The following is a 20,284-nucleotide window of genomic DNA, read 5'->3' on the forward strand; positions in this document are numbered from 1 at the left end:
TAAGTTGGTGATCCACCGACGTTTCGAGGATGTTCATCTTCCTCATCTTCAGGGTTCCATTTAACCCTGAAGATGAGGAAGATGAACATCCTCGAAACATCTGTGGATCACCAACTTATGACCTGGCTGGAAGCCCGAGAAAATTTCGAATAATCAACCATGTTGTTGATAGGTGGAGCACGTAGGTATTTTGGAGTTGGCAGAATTTGAGATGAGGTCAGCCTCATGGTCTAGTGATTAGAGCTTCTGGCTATAGTTCATGAGGTCCCAGGTTCAATTCCCGGTTAGAACACAGGAATTTTTCCTTAAAGGGGATTATTATTATGATGTTCGTTCATGGTCTGGAATTTAGGTTAAGTTTAGATTTAAGACCTCTCCTGGCACCACATTATCATAATCATCCAATCATATCATCGGGGTAATGTAACTCCGCCTTCCAGACGCTCCAACCTCAGAAGTGGTTTACAACTACGCCACTTCCAGGAGAGAAGACCAGAAATGTCGAAAAGACAACCTGGTTGCATTGGATAAAAAGAAAAAAAGCATATGAGATGAAACTTTTGAAGGCACCTGTATAGGTGATACTCCTTAATCTTTGTTGCATTCATGTTACAGCCTCCAGTGGTACCTCGCGGCCTTGATGCACGGGACTCCATGCAGGTATCTGGAATGCAAGGTGGGGGTCCAGGAACAATGGGGTCAGGACAACGAGGTTCTAGAGGAGGAACGAGAGGATCAAGCATCCGAGGAATGGGAATAAGAAATGATCGTGGAGGACCTGGAAGGGGAAGTTTCAATGATGATTCTGGTGAGCTTGATAGAAAGCATTTTGAAAATTAGTATTATACCTAGAGGAGTAGCTAATCAGTATGAAAATATTATTCAATCTTATATATCTTTGAACTCATCTAATTGATATTGAAATTTCACATTACAATAAATAAAATCATTGAAAACATGGAATTTAAAAAGAACAGAATTTGTCCATTAAATACTTACTCTTATATTAAAACCATGTCTTGAAGTAAATGTCTTATTTTGTAGACACCAAAGCCACTAAGATCTGTAAACTTGTACCTTTGTCCTTTACAGAATTGTGATTTGTATTGATAAGATAGTTACAGTTTATTACTTTTCTTTCCATACATTGTCTATTTACTGTAGTTAATAAGAGTTTTCTTTACAATTGCATTAGAAATTTAATTCTACAGTTCTGTACTTATTTTGGAATTATTCTGAATTTTTTGGTTCGGTATGTGTTCTTCCATGTTTTCAGAAATTAAAAAAGAAAACAAAAGTGTCATGAAACCAAGATTGTCATGTAATGTAATAGAAGCACAAGAGATGCAATATTTTATAAGACATAACTGAAAAAGGAATTCATCATGTAAGACTCATTTTCTTTGATGTATAGATTTAGCAAAAACCTAGACAGGTTGAAATTGAAATGTGATGAAGAAATTATAAGAGGAAGGGATTCTGAACTCCAATATATCTGGTTAGAACAGCATTTTTCAACATTCGGCACACTAAAGTTGCAATTTAAAATTCCGCAGGACATCCATATAATCTAAACCAGTGGTTCCTAACCAGAAAGAGGACAATTTTTTTTCTCAATAAAAACAAGTGAAATGATATATTTTTAAAGGTTGGTTCGATATTTTAACTTCGCTGATCTGAATTCAGTACTCCAATATGATGGAGGTGTTCACTGAGGCAATCATGACCAGTAATCAATCTAAACATGGCCACGGCAGATTTTCGAGGTAGATCAGGAATTAGTTTTGGATCTTTGAATGATTCTTTCCATTTTGAATTTTGATGTTTTTCCTGTTCGCTGTAACTTATTCTTTTTATGACTCGCTTTATTGATTCATATGGGAACTTTAAATTTGTTTTTAAGTTGATATAAGTTCCTTTCTATGCTAACATATCTGATTTCTCGTTACCGTTCAGTCCGCAGTGGGCCGGGATCCATTGGAAGACCACTTTTTTATTTAGCATTTGAATTTGTTTTACCATGCAATGAATTTCTTTTACTTTTTCCATTTTAGGAGATGTAGTTGAGCTGATGGACTGGATTGTAGCTTTGGAGTCAGACAGGATGACTATGTTTTTGCACTGGTTTAGCCAAACAAATTCATTTTGAAGTGATGTATAAATGGCTTCAACTTCGCCGTCAAAATTTGTTGTGTACTTGCCAACATTTTTATAAAGAGATAAGTATTGGCAAGTAGCTCCTGCTCCAGCTCCTTCATTTTGATCCATGAGAGATCCATCAGTGTAAATGTACAACCAGTCCTTTTGTGGATATTTTCTATTAATCGTTTGTAGGGCAATGGCTTTTGCTATTTCTGGATTTATATCTTTTTTGTTGAAGACTTCATCAAGATCAAGGCAGCAATCTACTTTGACGTTATAAGTGGATTATATCGATTCATCAAGTTTTCCTTTTCACTTGGTATTTCTAGAATTTGCTTAAGCTTTTCTACCTCTTGTATGTATCCATTTTGGGTCCTCAATGTAAATTTAGAATCTTTGTATTTACTCCATTTATCCCAATTTGGAAGCCTTCTTAATTTTTCATAGGTTAAAAGGGCTTGTGTTTCAAGATCTGTTACAACAGGTTTATTAGATGTGATTATTTGCATGGCTTCAATTGGAGTAGTTTTGATTGCACCAGTGATGAGATGTAAAGCATACACTAATGTTGACTTGTGCCTCGTTCGCTGAAAGTTGACTCTTGTGGACTCACTTTATTTATTATTCTTTTGATTTTTATTTTTCCAACTTTTGCTACTACAACCTTCATTCTTTTCATTTTCTCACGACACAAGCTGATCATTTGCATAGCGTGCCACGGCACACCAGTTGACAATGGCTGGATTAGAATATGAACAGAAATACTAGAACTAATGTTTTTTATAAATGAAAAATTAACGGAAGAAATTAAATATGCAAAACGAGTTAGATGAAGAGATTCTGTAAATCCTTCAGTATGGTCCACTCCTGTGGAGTAATGGTTAGCGCGTCTGGCCGCGAAACCAGGTGGCCCGGGTTCGATTCCTGGTCAGGGCAAGTTACCTGGTTGAGTTTTTTTTTTTGGGGGGGGGGGGTTTCCCTCAACTCAATATGAGCAAATACTGGGTAACTTTCGGTGCTGGACCCCAGACTCATTTCACCGGGATTATCACCTTCACCTCATTCAGATGCTAAATAACCTAAGATGTTGATAAAGCGTTGTAAAATAACCTACTAGAATAAAAAAAAAAATCCTTCACTATGCAGTTTGATAATGGATAAAATTATACAAGTTATGAAGTGTTTTCCTGGTTATCTCTAATAATAAATAAAAAGTTTAATAATGCTGAAGGTTAAAGGTTCTCAGGTGCACATTTGTGCAGCGGAATTTATGAAGATGTGAGTTGTTGTCCATTGTAATTGTATGGATCCTGAAGGAAAGGAGAAACTCAAACCCACAAATAATTCTATGATAATTCTTCTGCATGTAACGAAGGTACGTAAAAATATATCTTTGTAATACTATGTAGCTTATATTTACTTTTAGAGCTGTCCAGATTTGTTTATGTTCATCTTGTTATTCCCGTAATTGGCTGGAGAATCAAGTCAATGTTCTCGTCAATAATGGCCCATGGTTACAAAAGTTAACAGTTCTGCATGAAAAATAGTATATTTAGCAAATACATACTGTTTATTTCATCTAAATCGGACAATGTGTGTAATCACAGCGCCTTCTCGAAGTTGGCTATACACTCGAAATTGTATTCCAACTATCTGCACGCCCTACCCACCCCATGCGTATACATCTCCCACCTGGCACGACTAGTCACGTAGTGGGAATATGCCCCACATGTTGGTACCTGAATGAACAACCATCAGGAACCTTCTATCGTTCGAATGCTTTCAACTCCTACCGAATTTCGTTACACCAATTTTTCTAGCCTACACCTATACAGGCAGATGAAATTATAAGACATTTTCACATCAGAGAGCTGGGAGTTCTTACAGATTTGCAATAAAGTATCGCAACTTGACTAGTTTAACATGTTTGTTGCATTATTAAAATATTTAATACTTTGGCATAACAGCACAAGACGTGGCTGTAAGACACACGCACACACACACACACACACACACCTTTTCTGTAACATTCTATGTTTCCCGCTCATTACATTAGCTACGCCATTAATACAGCACAATTAATTCATGTAGTTCAATAACTGGCTGAATTTCTGTTAGGCCTATGTTCCATTAAGATATTTGCACCAAACTTTAAGCGTCATGTTTTGGTGGCAATAAAGAGAAATTTCCATAACCTTTCTACTGGTACTTCATCTTTGATATAACGGAGAACTAAAACCATTTTATTTTAATTTAATTGTGATTTTGTGGCATTGTCCGTTTTGTCGGTCATTATTAATGACCTTCTTTAAGTTCCTTCGATAATTTTATTGCTATCCAGCAATTCATTTTGAATTGTTTTTGTAGTTCCTTTGAATTGTGACGAGCTCTATAAATGATCTTTGGAAGTTTCATCTAAATAAGGAGTGAAATCGGTCAGTAATTGTATTCTTAATATTGTAGTTGTAATCCCCTGGTAGAGGGGAAGAGAAGGCCTGATGGTCTTATCTCTACCAGATTAAATAAATAAATAAATCTCGAAATATACCGTGATTTGTTGAATCTTCTGATTTGGCAAGTCCTCGCATCGCTAATTCAAATGCGCTACAGAATTTCACACAGTTATACATGCCATAATTATACACAAATAAAATAAATTATTAATATAAAAGTCATTCATTAATAAAGGAATATATAATAAACCTAAAAAATTATAAATATAAAATATTAAATCAAGAAAATTTTATTAACCCTAAAAGATTTTCATTATAATGGCGGTATACATATATTAATTTTAGATAGAACATATCTAGTTTTAGAAACATTTCCATCTTGTTTCTGAATGTTAGTTCAATATGCAGAATCAAGCTGTGTTGGAATAGTTTAATATCTCTAGCAGTGACAAATCTGTTTGACTGTTAAATGAGTTTTCCAATTTTCATGCTTTTCTATTTTTTTTTAAGTCAAATGAACTAAATCCTTCACTCAAGTCTTTGTCCTCTATTTTCTCCTCCAAACAGAAGACACGTGTGCAGGGGAAAGCGTTTCATGAGCACAGCATAAAACCAATCGTTTCTATTGCACATTTCGGTATTAAAATTACTAGCAAATGATTTTTCTAGACTTTTTCGAGAAATTTCAGTATTTAAATTTGGTATAGGACGTCCTAATTTCTTGAGTTAACGTGTAATTTTTCTTTTAAATTCCAAAAAGGTTGGTCGATCAGGTTTTCATTTCATTCACTTTTAATATAAAATATTTTCTTAGAAACACTGACTAAATACATCACACCACCTACAGTACTACAACACACTGGAACTGTAATAATACAGTATATGTTAAGTCCAGAAGCCTATGTGTTCTTCTAACACAGGTCATAAAGAGATGAGGGTGGTGGCGGTTCTTTTTGTATATTCGGAGAGTTAGCTGCTTCAGTTGCAGCTCTAATGCAGTCCTACAGGAGGGTGAAGGAAACCAGTTTCCTGCTGTCGACTACCCTATGTTGTGCTCCAGGAATTGCCGATCACAGATCCGAAAAGTACACTACAGATAAAATTCTCGAACAGTTGGGAGCTCCTACAGACAGTAAAATCTCGAATCGAAGGAGAATGAATTGGAAATAAAAATGAAACAATGAACTAGTTTACATAATTGCACATTTTACAGTTTTAGTTTTGCAGGTCCATCTAAATGGCAGTTCTGCAGCTCTGCAGAGCCGCCCCTGTTCCTCATACTAGCTCACGTCCCTGGTGTATGTACCATTCTGCAGTCAACATTTGTAATCTGCCCCCAACATTACAAGCCTAGTAATAAGTAATAATATTGGAAAGACATGTGGTGGCTTACTCTCAAACTTCCATGCAACAAAAACTTATATAACAATAAAACCCTGTTGCACTGCTAAATTCCATCAGTCCTGCCATATTTCCTATTCCAAATTACTTTATTTCTATCGTGATTATTCTTTTTTCTAGATACACTTTTAACATTTATACGGGGTGTTTCCGGGGTGGTGTTGCAGGGTTTCGGGGATGGTGCCGAGGGGCGCATGTATCAATTTAAGATAAGGAGCCCTGGTCCGGAGGTGGCCGAGTCGGGAGTTACGGGCAGAAATAGTTGTGTGGAAATGAAATAATTTTATTCCTCTGTACACTTCTGTACATATTATTATTATTATTATTATTATTATTATTATTATTATTATTATTATTCCTGTGTTTGTCCATGGTCTGGAATTTAGGTTAAGTTTAGATTTAAGACCTCTCCAGGCACTACATTATCATAATCATCCTATCACATCATCGGGGTAATGTAACTTCGCCTTCCAGGTGCCCCAACCTCAGAAGTGGGTTACAATTAAGCCACAGCCAGGAGAGAAGACCAGAAATGTCGAAAAGACAACCTGGTGGCATTGGATAAAAAAAAAAATATTTTAAATGTGTTTTATCCAGCTTTACAGTGCTGGTCAGATTTTCGAGGACCTCTGATGAAATGATAAAAACATTAAAATAATTTTTTTTTTTTTTTTAATTTACATGGCTTTCATGGTTAATACTATTTCACTTTTCACTTGATATCATCCTCTTGAAGATATTTTCTATTATTCCATCTATCCTCTTTCATACTTCTATTGGCCAATCTTGACAAGGAGTGTGTTACATTAGAACTCTACCTGCTTCAAGGGTGCGTAACCCTTGACAGGATTTGTTTTTATGGTTCCTGCCACTGCCACCTTTCACATTCGAGTGTTAGTTGTTAATGGTGACAGATGTAACACGAAAATAAACCAGTTTGGAGGCTAAATTTACCAGTTGCATTTAGTGATTTAGATAGGGGTTTGAAGCAGACTGAAATGGCTAAAAAGTATAGGTTTACGCAATCAACACTCACAACATTCATAAAGAAATGCAAGGAAGTAGAGGACAATGTCACAACACAAGTGTAAAAATTAAACCTGAATGTAAAAGTTTAAAAACTGCAGCAGCAGAAGACATTTACATTGCTTCCTTGAAGTGAATTAATGAAATGAGGACACTTTTAACATTACTGTAACAGCTCTATCATGTGTTAGAAAGTGCTTAATTTTGTCAGTGTATTTGGTGATTCGAACTTCAAAGCAAGCAACAGTTGGCTACAATGTTTCAGACAGACATGGGATTACTTTCGTTAAAATGGTAGCCAGATAAAAAAAATCAAATTTTATTAGATGGCGAGTAAATGTTTTTTATAGAATGTAATGTTGTTTTATACTTGTTTCCATTATACTGTATTCTCTTTAGGACTCGTACTCATGTATGTTGTGGCTTTCATGTAACTGTTTTCTTAACGGGCACCAGTTTTTACAATGTGGCTGTTACATCATCCGACGTAAACCCCCATTATGCAAGGGGGACCGCACCTGTCGTTGGTCAACGGGTCCTTCGGACCTAGCCGGGAGGACTAAATGTTATTTAGATCCACTGACCTTTCCCTCATGTGCCGCTGATGGACGCTGTTGTGCTGTGATAGGCCAGCACATATGTAAATGGCATTTCCTCCATTTTAGATGAAACAGTTATACCGCTGTGACTCGGTCCCCAGTTCCTCATCTGTTAAAAGCAGGGTGTACCACGGGTAGGTTGAGGTTGGGAATTGGGTAGGAGAGGCTATATGAGGCGCATCACTACCCCTTACCCCTACAAAGAAGTCAACAAAAATAAGAGAATGCTACAAAATGTTAACACAACTCCAAAAAGTTAATAAGATTGTCCGTCTCCAATGGATTCCAGCACACTGTGGAGTCATGGAGAATGAAACTACAGACACACTTGCCAAGAAAGGCACAACAATAAAACAAAAATCTAAATTTAATTTCTCATATTCCTCAATAAAACGCTTGATCACTACAAAATTTTCTCATTCATACCTACAAGAAATAGAATCAAATGCTAAAGACAAAAAATGGATTACACTACTTTCCAACCCAGTTATAATCCCCCAGAGACCAAGGAAAACAGCAGTTGCAGCCTTCAGACTATTGACAAATCATGACTGTCTAGCAAGTCATCTCTACAGAATAGGTATCTCAGCTTCACCCATATGTGTCCTGTGTAACGATCCAGCAGAAATGAAGACCACTTGAAGACCTGTGAAGCATTAAGATCAGAAGAAACTACAGTTCAAAAGTATTGGAAAGCACGACTGCTAATGGCTTCATTGCCAAATGCAAGGCACTAGACAACAACAACAACATACTGTATTCTCTTTCAGAACATAAATATTGGTAAAATTTCGTAACCCATCAATACAATAATAATCCTGATGTAACAATACAATTTTTCTAATCCCCAGGAAATTGTTATATCAAGGTTCGACTGTATATAAAAAAAAAGACTACATGTATGTATATATCCAAAAACCCAATTGAAGGTAAATAAGAAAATTATCTAACAAGTAATGGTATTTACTTTATGAAGTAAAAACTCGTGTTTTTAAATCATTGAAAATATCAGGGTGCCTGCAAGATTTCGTATGGAAAAATAAATATTTACAGTCAGAAAACAAGTGAACATATAGAAGGTAAATAATGACATATGTTGCGGATAAGAGTATATGCGAACCAAACTGAAGGGCACATGAGTACAGCAGAAATGAATTTCTTTAAGAGTCATTATAGGCAAAACAAAACTAAATAGTTAGAAACCAGGATGTGACAGAGGAATGTTGTGTTATCAATGTTGAGACCTTTGTTAGAACAAGGAGGAAAGATGGAATGCTCATGTGCATAGAGCCTACAACATGAGACTTATCAAAGTAACAGAGGACTTGGAATGTAAAGGAGGATAGCCCTATAGAATAATGAAATGACAGGACGTGACCATAATTGATAGAATTTAAAAGTATAGGTGCTGTAAATTAAATTTCATAAAAACACATATAGATGAAATAATGTAAATATAAGATGTCTGTCGTCATTGTCCTCCTCTACCTCCTCCTGCTTCTTCTTTTTCTTCTTCATCTGAAGACTTAGACCACAGTCTACTATATACAGTCGCGAAGCTCAATATGTAGTAAAAATGCAAATATGGGTAGTTGCCCACCACTAGGATCGCTACTATCGCCTCATCATCGCAGATCTCTCTCCTAGCAGACGAAATATGTTACACTTTCGTTGTCGTGTTCTTTTGGAACAATTAACGCCTTCCTTCCATTATTGAAATATTAAACGCATAAAGTTAATTTATTATTTTAATGAAGTATATTAAATTCCACCATAAACTCGAAGATACCTGCAAGAAATATGTTAATATTATTTTTGTTTGTGCAAAACGAACTGAAATTTACTATAATAGCTTCGCTCATTCAAGATTATAGCGATAATTAACTATGAAACCAATAAATATTAATTTGCTTTTCCCTTTACAACAATAATAATGGAAATATGAATTAATGGAGTAACTTACGCGTACCGGTACTTGTAGTGTAGGCTTACGTAGTTAACAAAGTGGGATGAGGTTAAGCAATAATAATCACACCAGAATTGGAAATAAAACGTGATCAATAAATTTTATTATAACAGACCTTTTCTACATCTCTAGTAAAGCAACAAATAAAAATAACAACAAAATTAACAGCTATAATTAAAAACACATCCTTTGAAAAAAAATAGGCCTAAGCAATAATAATCCCACCAGAATTAAAAATAAAACGTGATCAATAAATTTCATTAAAACAAACTTAATTTGTCTACGTCTTTAGTAAAATAACACATAAAAATAATAACAAAATTAATAGCTACAATTAAAAATATATCCTCTGAAAAAAAAAAGTAGACCTAACCTTTATTTCTCTATAAATTTAGCAGCCTAAGTGACAGAACTTTAACCGGTATCTAATGTCCTTTCGGTTAGACTGAAACATTTCATTGTGAAATTTAAGGATATAATGTATTCTAACAGTCACAAAAAACTTCAAAATTAAGAGTTTTGTTTCTGCACAGCATTCTTGTGGAAACCCAGGAACCTTTCTGAATCTTTCGGAAATCGGACAAAGGATAACTCTGGCCTCTTTCTCTTACTGTTGCTACAATTTATAGCACTACAAACGTCTCCTCCTTGTCCCATATTATTATTCCTATTATTATATTTTAGTCATTAACATTTTCATTAGAACCAATAACGAATAATTCACAAGCATCAATGTGAAATACGCAATGAGCTAGCACTCGATAGAAATACGACACAGTCCAAAGTCGACCATGGACAGTATTGTTTCTAGTTGCTAACCGCTTGGAGCGCTTTATCACGAGATTTGCAAAAAACACCTCAAGCTTCGCGACTGTATATAGTAGACTGTGCTTAGACATTGGTAACAACTATTCCATAATTACTTGCTCCATGGAATGTTCATGATGTGGAATAGCATTCAGTTGTTTTCTGCACTAGTGATAAACGTGTAATAATTTACAGACTTTTCATCGTGTAATAAAAATGTATGTATCAATATTGTTGGATGAACATTATTGTATTTTTATCAAAATCCTCGACTATTGTCTTTTTATATATATATATATACACATACTAATTGCGGGTATTTGACTGTTTGTCATTCATCCATATGAAGCCAGTTGTGTAAATCAATTTATCAGCATGGTTGTTACCCAGGTTGTGCCATGTAGAATTCTGTATAAACTATTTCGTAAATATTTTACTGAGGAATAATCTGTGGGGAATATGGCAGTTCGTCATTCAGTTCAGTTAAACTAAAGATTTTCTGCATCTCTGTGCAGACTTTCTATTGTTAATGATATAGATGAGGTAAAAAATGGTACAAAAAAACAAACAACAATAAAAAAACAAAATAGACCTAGTGAATAAAATAAAAGACAAACATACCCATAAAAGATACACTACAGATACTAGAACAAATGCTCAAAAACAACACACCACAAGAACACACTAAAGAAATCATCCACATCACAGGCATCATCACAAAACAAAATTACTTCACATATAATAACAAATATTACACTCAAACCGAAGGCCTATCCATGGGATCACCCATTTCCAGCATACTAGCAGAAATATTCATACACTACATAGAACAGACATACATACTAAACAAAGACAACAACAAACACGCAAATAACATCATATATTGGCACAGATACGTAGACGACATACTAATACTATACAAAGGAAACAAAATACATCCAAAACCTACGTCAACACATAAACAAAATACACCCAAAGCTACACTACACATTAGAAATTGAAAACAACAAATCCATAAATTTTCTAGACATCACAATAACAAAAGCCAACAACAAACACACATTCAAAGTCTATAGAAAAACAACAACACACATACACAACACAAACAAGCTGCATTCCGAACAATGGTACACAGACTACTCAACATACCAATGAACCAACATGATTACAAAGAAGAGCTAAAAACAATCAAATACATAGCACAAGGAAAAGGATACAATCCGAACATAATACGGAAAAAAAAAAAAAAAAAAAAAAAAAACATAAGAATACAACACAAACACATCACACTAACATACGAAAACAAAAACACACACAAGATTGCAACCTCAGTCAAGAAATTGCAACATCGCATACAGAACAAATAATATTCTACAAAAACATCTCAACATACATACAACACAAACAAATACAACCACACAGGCATATACAAACTCAAATGTAACACCTGCAACAACTTCTACATAGAATAGACTGGCAGATCATTTCAAACAAGTTACAAAGAACACATCATAGCCATAACAAGATTACAAAACACTTCCACATATGCAGAACGCATCACAAAATCTTACCACACATACATCAACACAGACATGGAAATTCTACACATCCAACCAAAAAGCCAGAAACTAAACACACTAGAACAATACGAAATATACAGTCACACAAAAACACATCCAAATGAAATTCTCAACACACAACTCAATTTCAGAACAGACACACTCTTTGACTACACATTACACTACACAAACACACCCCCACAGGAAACAAAACAAAAGGTGCCAAGACCAGCAACAACAGTTCTGATGATGGTCGATAGCAGGCTGAAACATGTTAACGAGGTAACATAAAATTTAACACGTGAAAGACATTTAATACGTTTTCCAAAGTAAAAAATTGTTTCGCCATCTTGTGGTGAATAAAACTGCGACATGTTAGGTGTTGGGAGTTACCCTTGTGTGTGTCTTGTGAAAGAATGGATTTCGTTTTCAACAGGAAGTATTGGTGGAGATGGCGATCGGCGGCGAATGGGTCCCAACATCATGCAGCAGTACTCTGACAGCCACCAGTTGTTCATGGGGAACCTTCCACATCATGCCACTGAAGATGAATTGAAAGTAATTATATTTCATGTGACATTTTTTCTAAAATCATAATCACTACATAATTTTTCTGCCTTCTTGTTTTTTAAGCTAATTCATGTAAAACACTTCAAAATAATATCAAATTTGATTATTGACGTTAATGTCATTGTCTATTACTGATATGTTTTTGTTGGTGTTTGTATAGACCCAGAAACAAAATTTGGGCCACCTGAATTTTCCAAATTCCAGTTACAACATACAGTGCTTACATTGCAATGTAGGGTAAGCACTGAGCATGCGCATTATGTTATAACTGGAACTTGGAAAATTCAGGTGGTCCAAATTTTGTTTCTAGATTTGTACTATTTGATTTTAAGCTTTCATAGTGTTTTGTTAGCGATGAAATTTTTGGATTAGTCAGTCTTATTTTTTTCACGTAGGTATGACGTGGCAAAAGGGATTAATATTTTCAAGTCTTCTGTGACTAGAATTCTGTATTCACTTTGAAGTGTGGAGTAGATTTCTGTACATGATTTTTTTTTTTTTCTTTTTCAGGACCTGTTTGGCAAATACGGCCAAATTGTTGATCTCCGTATCCACAGCAAACAAAATAATAAGGGCTTACCAGGAAATAGAGTTCCAAATTATGGTTTCATTATCTTTGAAGACGTGAATACAGTGCAGCATGTCCTAGAGAGCAGGGTAAGTGCAGTGTTTGCAATATTGGAAAGAAGTAGATCTGTTGTTTAAGTTCAAAGCACATGGCTGGTTGATTTCATAATAATAATAATAAGTGTGGTGGGATTTAATCGATTAATCGATCAATTTCTGTTGTAAGATTAATCGATCAAAAATATTTAATCAAATAGTCGCGTTGATTAAAATTAATCGGTTGTAGTTGATATAAATTATTATTTTGTTAATACAAACTCATACTAAAAAATTCCGACACTATATCTCTCTCTCGGAAATTGCTTACTTAAGAGCACAATAGTACTGTTATTTTCTAACTATAAACTAGGTAGCGTAGGAAAAATCTTTGCACAAACACTTCAGAAAGAGATGAAGATATGAGGATAGTGACCTAGTCTACCTCTATTGAAAGCTGAAACACGATGCAAAACCCTTATTAAGTTTTATGGTTTTCCAAGAAACTTCCACCTTGTTGTCAGCTCATCTTCCTAGCATATGAGATACATACAATTCATATATTAATCAAGTCAATGCTTAATAATAAGAGATTCGTTCAAAAAGTTCGTGGCCTGACACATAGATGGCATTGAAAATGTGTCAACAATGCCACCATTGTTAGCAGCCATTTTACATTAGTTCCAACACGAAAAATAATAATTTTTTGTTGACTACATTTTGTGTAGTTTAATTTTGAAATTAAGTGTGCTGATTAGATTGGCAAAAATGGAAGATATTGAGCTTCGTGCTGTCTTTAAATATTTCGTAAAAAAAGAGAATGGGTTGAACAGAAATTGAAGCAGACATGGGTGTTACACTGAGGGAATCTGCTCTAGTGTTTTCGAATGTGAAAAAATGAGTGACACTGTTTAAACATTCTGTTCAGTTGTCTATATAGCAGAGAGCGAGTTGCACAAAATAAGTGTGTGAATATGATGTACTAGCTGAGGTATGACAGTACTATGAATTTCTTGTTTTCAGCCAATCTACTTCCCCCCTGAAGGAGGTCAAGGAAGTCAAAAACTGAATGTAGAGGAGAAGAAGACACGTCTACGTCAGCTTGACGGAGGCCGTATGGGTTCTGGTGGTGATGCCTTGATGGGACGTCCTTCCCCTGGTGGAGGGTTGGGTGGGCCTCGAGCTGTCCCTGGAATGATGAGGGGTGGGCCAGGTATGGGCCACCATCGTGGAGGCGGCAGAGGCAGTTTTTCACGGGAAGGGCGTGGAGGAGGAATGAACCGGGGTGCCTATGCACGACGTTAACATACCCCACACCACGCATTGTTTCGATAACATTAGTCCCTACCGAGAAATGTGTGTGTTTACAAAAATAAAGCGCGCAATTCCTCAGTTTAAACAAAAGGAATGATATAAGAGTTCAATTTCACCAGCGCAGGGAGTTTGTCTTATGAACATTCTATTAAAATCATTAATTAATTGAATAATGATTATTTGTGAGTAAAAATGTTTAAAAATTGAAATTGCGCGCCATTGCCATTTGTTACAATCTTCATAACCCAGTATACTGCAACACAAGGAGGACTTGACTGAAGAGAAGCAAGATGTTTTCTTCATTATTTTCCCCTTTAAAATTAAGCCTGGAATACCAACAAATATTGGCAAGAATGGGATTTGCTGTTGACTTTATTAGTTGGAATGCTGTTGTATTACTGCGGCGTTATTCTCATTCTGCTTCCAGTATGTGCTCCAAGTATTCTTAAATTTAAAGGGGAAATTGCAAGCTGGGAAGGAAGTCTTGAACATGTGGTTGGAGTATGAAGAATATGTTGCTAGATTGCTAGCCGGACGCCAGCACATAATGCACGAATATATTTGAATGTTGGTGCTGTTATTTTTTTTTCTTTCTTTCTTTTCTTTATTATTATATCGGCATGAAAAGAATGTGGGGGAAGAGAAGGTGTTAGTCTTTGTTTCTCTCTCTGTCTCTCTTTCTCTCTCTCTCTCTCTTGACAGTGTATAATGATCGATTTCTTATCTCAGTGAACATTTACATGTGATGGGGGTCGTAGAAATCTCTCGCAACATCTAACCAAATATCCAAAAGTAACATTGCTTCATGTTCAAATATCTTAACTTATTATTACTTTAAATTTGCAAGGTTTTAGGTGGCTTTATTTTTTTTTTTGTCTTTTTTTCTTCTTATTTTTGTTGGTGGAGTTGCAGAGAGATTTTTTCTTGGGGGGGGGGGAGTGACGTGTCATGTTAATGGACAAGAATTCGTGTGAAGTTGGAACTAAAATGACTTTTTAAAGATAAGAGAAATAAAAATGTGTTTGTTTTGTGCAAGGAGTATTTGGTGGTGTAAGCAAATCAAAGTGGATGCTTTCACTCTTTCTTCTTTTTCTTCTTCTTCGTCTTCTTATTCTTCTCTTGAAAACCAAAACCAGTTTCAGTGCTGCAAATGTTAACCTTGTGAAAATTTTTGTTACTTTTGTTTTCTTTTTGCCACCTTCAGAATTAGTTGTTTTTGTGTGTTTTTCTTTTTAAATCATATAACATCCCCCCTCTGGTCATCACGCAATCATTAGTATTCCCTGTGATAATAACTTAAAAATAATATTAATAATAATTAATAATAGTAATAAAATGCTTCCTTTTTTAAGTTAACTTCATATATGTTCATTTTTTTGTAGAAGTTGAATGTATCTATTTGAATATGTATCCATTTTTCTGGAATCAATATTAAGTGCCAGACCATCATTCCTTAAAGAGATGAAAGGTAACAAAAAGGAACTGTTGTACAATTTCCGCTAGTCAATACATGAAAATAACTTGACATTCTTAACAGTATTAAAAATTATTGTTTCATTGCAAGGGAATTTAATATCAGACGTTGAAATAATGGAAAAGAAAGTGATTGCATAACAACATGGCATAACATGATTTTTGTGTTGTACACTCCTTCCACCTGTTCCTCTGCTCCTTGTACAATCCAAATGCATCATATTCCTTCACTACAAATTTTGGGAAAGTAACCTTGAGATCCCATATCGTACCACAAACTGCCAGACTGAAGTAATGTTATGTGATAATAAAAGATGCCAAAGAAATTCATGCTACATCCATTATCTCGAAGCTTATTGGCTAGTTTCACCAAGCTGTGTTATTTTATAAGCTTTTCATTCTGTTACAAAATCTTCATCCAGGCTGTGTACTAACGTGGGAGATCTAGATTCACTTGGTGAATGTTAATCTTTTATTTAGGCTGTTATTACCTGTTTAAACTCTTCATTTATAACGTATTTATCTTATTTAAAATGTTAGTTGTTTCTTAAATGCAGGTCATATTGGCAGGATTTTACTGTAGGTTTGTGTGAAATTGTACATCTTTAGTTACAAGTGTGATAGTATACTGTATTTTAAGATGATGGATAATGTATACATATTGTCCACAGTCTAAGTGACTGTGGCTTCTTACTTCCATGCCCCTTATACCTCATTAAAAAAAAAAAGTGTTTTCTCTGGGATGCAACCAGTAACATCAAGCTAATTAAATATTTTCATATAGTGCTGAAGATTAAATTATTTAACTTAATCCCATTTCCATGACAACAAGAAAACTAACTTAGTGCCAACACCTTACTTTAAAAATGAAAAATTTTGACATACATAAATGCAGCTAAAGTGCAAGCAACATCTACTAAATCCATGCCAAGTGTTACATAAGTAAGTGTAAAAAATGTAGGTGTGTAATTGTAGAAGCCAGAATAAGACTCTCCTGTGCTGCTTATTTCTGAGATTTATTTTATTTCAAAGTTAGCTTCTATATCTTTGCAGAATAACAGTACAGACTGAAAATAATATCTCACTAACAAATTACAGTTATAAGTAATACAGTGCTCATGATAAAAGTTCTGTTATACATCTCTGAATTTATGAACAGAGAAGTAGTGAAAAATCTTAGAATGTTTTAACCAGTTCGAATCATTTAGAATCGTTTCAAAGAGATGCTCAGTTTGTTGTGTCAGTTCTTGGTGTGAAATGTCATTCAGATCTGGTGTTTTGACTGGCTAACAAACTGATATCCACACCCTGACTGTTTGGATGTAATTCCTTACTTGACATAGTGGAGGCATATTTTCGTGCATAAACCACAGTCTAACTCGTGCAGTGGCAGGAACAACTTATTTTTGTTTCTTTAATCCGTGACTATGAAATAAAGCATTTTCAGAAAATATATCATAGGATATTTAGCCCTACTTTGTCCTCTACTTTACACCCCTAAAATTTTTGAGCACACCCTACATACATGACCAACTGAATATTCATATGCAGTAATGATCTTGTGTCAGTGTTTGTAATAGGCAGTGTGTTGTGTCTCCTAGTGATTGTTATTTAATGGATCTTTGCCAAGTAGTTTGAAGAAAGCACTTACATTTAAACAGGTTGGTTTGTTATATTTTAGTGGGCTTGGTGAAGCTTGTCACGTGGTGAACATGTAACAAAACAGTTCCTCTAGTCTCAGTGTTACATGTTTGTTCTGTTAAGCATTTTATTTTAGACAGATGTTAAAGAAGTCTTGGGGTTTTGCAGTGTAGGGTAATGTGGGAGATGGTTACATTTGCAGCATTCATTGTTGTAAGTAAAATTAAGATCACAGTTGTATGAATTTCAGCCTTTTATTCCTTAATGAAAATATGTGACAGCCTAAAGAGAGAAAATGGTACCCTGCAGAATGCAAGTAATTTAGTTTGAAAGATGTGCATGACTAGCCTATAGAAAAACAAATTATTGTTCGTTTGTACCACATCTTATGAACAGCTGACTGCATTTTCAAATGGGTGTGTTTAACATCCTCAAAAAATATTGTTTAAACATGGCAAAAATGTTAAGAAAAATGTTTTGTTAGTAAGCATTATAAAATGTTTAATGTTGACTAAAACTCAGCGTTGTGGTTTTACTTTCACAATAAGATACCTGCCTTCCTAATTCAAATAAAAATGACTGATAATATTACAACTGTCCAGTTAGATTACTCATTTTCAGGATCATAAGATGTAGCTACGCTTTACAAATTATTACTTTAATTTCCTTTTTAGAAATACTAGACCACTAACACTTTCTAGTGCAGACTTTTTTTTTTTTTTTAATTCCTAACGATTTTGCCGAAGTTGATCTTTAATCCACGGGTGCAGAGAAACAACATATTAATTTTTTTGTGTATTTTATGTTATGCTCTTTTTTTAAACTTCCCGATTGTAATTATTTAAAATGATATAGTCACAACGGTATGTATGTGTATTTTAAAAGAATCACATATTTCATTCCATCATTGATTAGAAACATTAGCTTACAGTGTGAAATTTAAGTAAATACTAAATGCCATGGCAATTGTAACTGGAGTGAATATCGAAGAATTTTAATGCATGCAAATGGAATGGAAGACATTGCATGAGCACAGAATATGCTACACAGATAAATTTTTCTTGCATTTGTTTGTAAATGCCACTTCACTTTTTTGCGTTGTATTAATTACTAGCATCCTTTTATTGCAAAACATTGATAGTTACATTAATCATGTTAAATTTTAGGAAGTTGACTATACTTTCAAACATTTTCAATATATATATATATATATATATATATATTTTTTTTTTGGCTACTACATCAAGGTTGCTAATTGGCTTCTGTGAGGTAGGAACTATACCTTCTACAATCCCATAAAAAGTATATTAATTTTGTGGACGAGATTTATGGGATAGCACTCTCCCATGTTATATTTGTTCATTTCTACTTCATAATAATGGTAAATGAATTAGCACATCCTAGGTGTTTATTGAAATTTTCTAGGTAAAAGCCACACCCATTAGTGACTTACAAAATGTTTTCCTTCACCATCTGAAATATTTACACTTTTTTTTTTTTTTTTTTTTTTCTCTCCTTCTTCCCTGAAAATTAATTCTTAAATCATTGCCTGATTTTCGTCAGCCCAAAAAATGTACTTTTTTTTTTTCTATTAGAGTGGGACTGCTCTAGGTTCGGTTGTTTTCTTCTTCTGTCTTTCATCCAGGTTCAACCAATTTGTTTCTTACAAAGGGAAACTGAAAACTTGAACAAGTTGCAATAACCATCATAGCCTAAAAATCCATTACACTGGCATACTATTACTTCTTTCACCAAATTATGAAATAATACTTTGTTGTGGTAATAAATGCTGACCTCTAAATAATGACTTTTAAGAACTTAGCAAGGAGCAGTAGTTATTCTTGTTGACAAAAAAATTTTACTTTATTTTGGGATGTAAGGTTTGTGTCCAAACTTGCAGTAGTGTATTTCACTGAAAAAATTAACAATTTATTTATACATAGTTTTATATAAAGATTTTACATAATTGCCGCTGACACTCCATCTATAAAAATTGTTATATGTTCATTTATGTTGGCCTGTAGGATGTACTATTACGGACATTGTAGCATTTTGAGTAAGAAAGAAGTGTTTTTGATATTGTTATGATTGCGAGCTATTGTATTTAATTTCTCTTATTGCTGCATTTCTGTATTTGTTCAACATTTGCATCTTATCATCCAGGAAATATAGTAATGAGCTATATCATCTATGTTAAATAACGTTAATTTTCCGGACAGTATGAATTTCTTTGTGCACTAAGTGTGCGTGTGAACTAATGAATATTCAATTCCCAAATGGACTATGGGGACTTGACCCTCAATCGTTGACATGAAAGAGTAGAATATTTATTGTATCAAAGTAGAGCGTTGATTATCCAAGATAATTGGATAGTAATGTGGGAGATTGTAGTTTGTGATATCTTGATTCAGTAACCAATGTTTGGATAATAAATGTTCTACTACACTTATGATGTGTTATTACTGGCAGCTTTGATCTAGCTACATTACGAAAAATTGAATCCAGAAGTGGAATATATGTACAAGACGAATTGTTCATTCCTTCCATTTCATTCCTTTCCAAAGATCTACTTGAAAGATGAAGAAAATTTGTGAATCAGAATTAAGGGAGGCTTAGCAGACTGGTACAGACGAGGTAAGAAAAGAAAACAATCCTTTGTATTTACTAATATCCTAATTTCGTATGGAAGCATTAAGAAATTCCTGCGAAGGATATTCAATTAACTATTTT

The 20,284-nt window shown here is 34.4% G+C and overlaps 1 protein-coding gene across 3 annotated transcripts in view; it reads left to right on the forward strand.

The window, feature by feature from the left end:
* Positions 1-20,003, forward strand: part of rin (ras GTPase-activating protein-binding protein 2) — a 45,747-nt gene extending 25,744 nt beyond the window's left edge. For 2 of the 3 annotated variants that reach the window (XM_069815779.1, XM_069815780.1), the window contains exons 8-11: positions 616-808; positions 12,390-12,511; positions 13,034-13,180; positions 14,150-20,003. In XM_069815779.1, the coding sequence (XP_069671880.1) occupies positions 616-808; positions 12,390-12,511; positions 13,034-13,180; positions 14,150-14,431 (744 nt within the window). In that variant the 3' untranslated portion in view covers positions 14,432-20,003. The remainder of the gene's footprint in view (positions 1-615; positions 809-12,389; positions 12,512-13,033; positions 13,181-14,149) is intronic. The other variant, XM_069815781.1, reaches the window with a different exon arrangement.
* Positions 20,004-20,284: the final 281 nt, after the last annotated feature.

This window comes from Periplaneta americana, chromosome 17 (genome assembly GCF_040183065.1).
Source record: "Periplaneta americana isolate PAMFEO1 chromosome 17, P.americana_PAMFEO1_priV1, whole genome shotgun sequence".
Lineage (NCBI taxonomy): Eukaryota > Metazoa > Arthropoda > Insecta > Blattodea > Blattidae > Periplaneta > Periplaneta americana.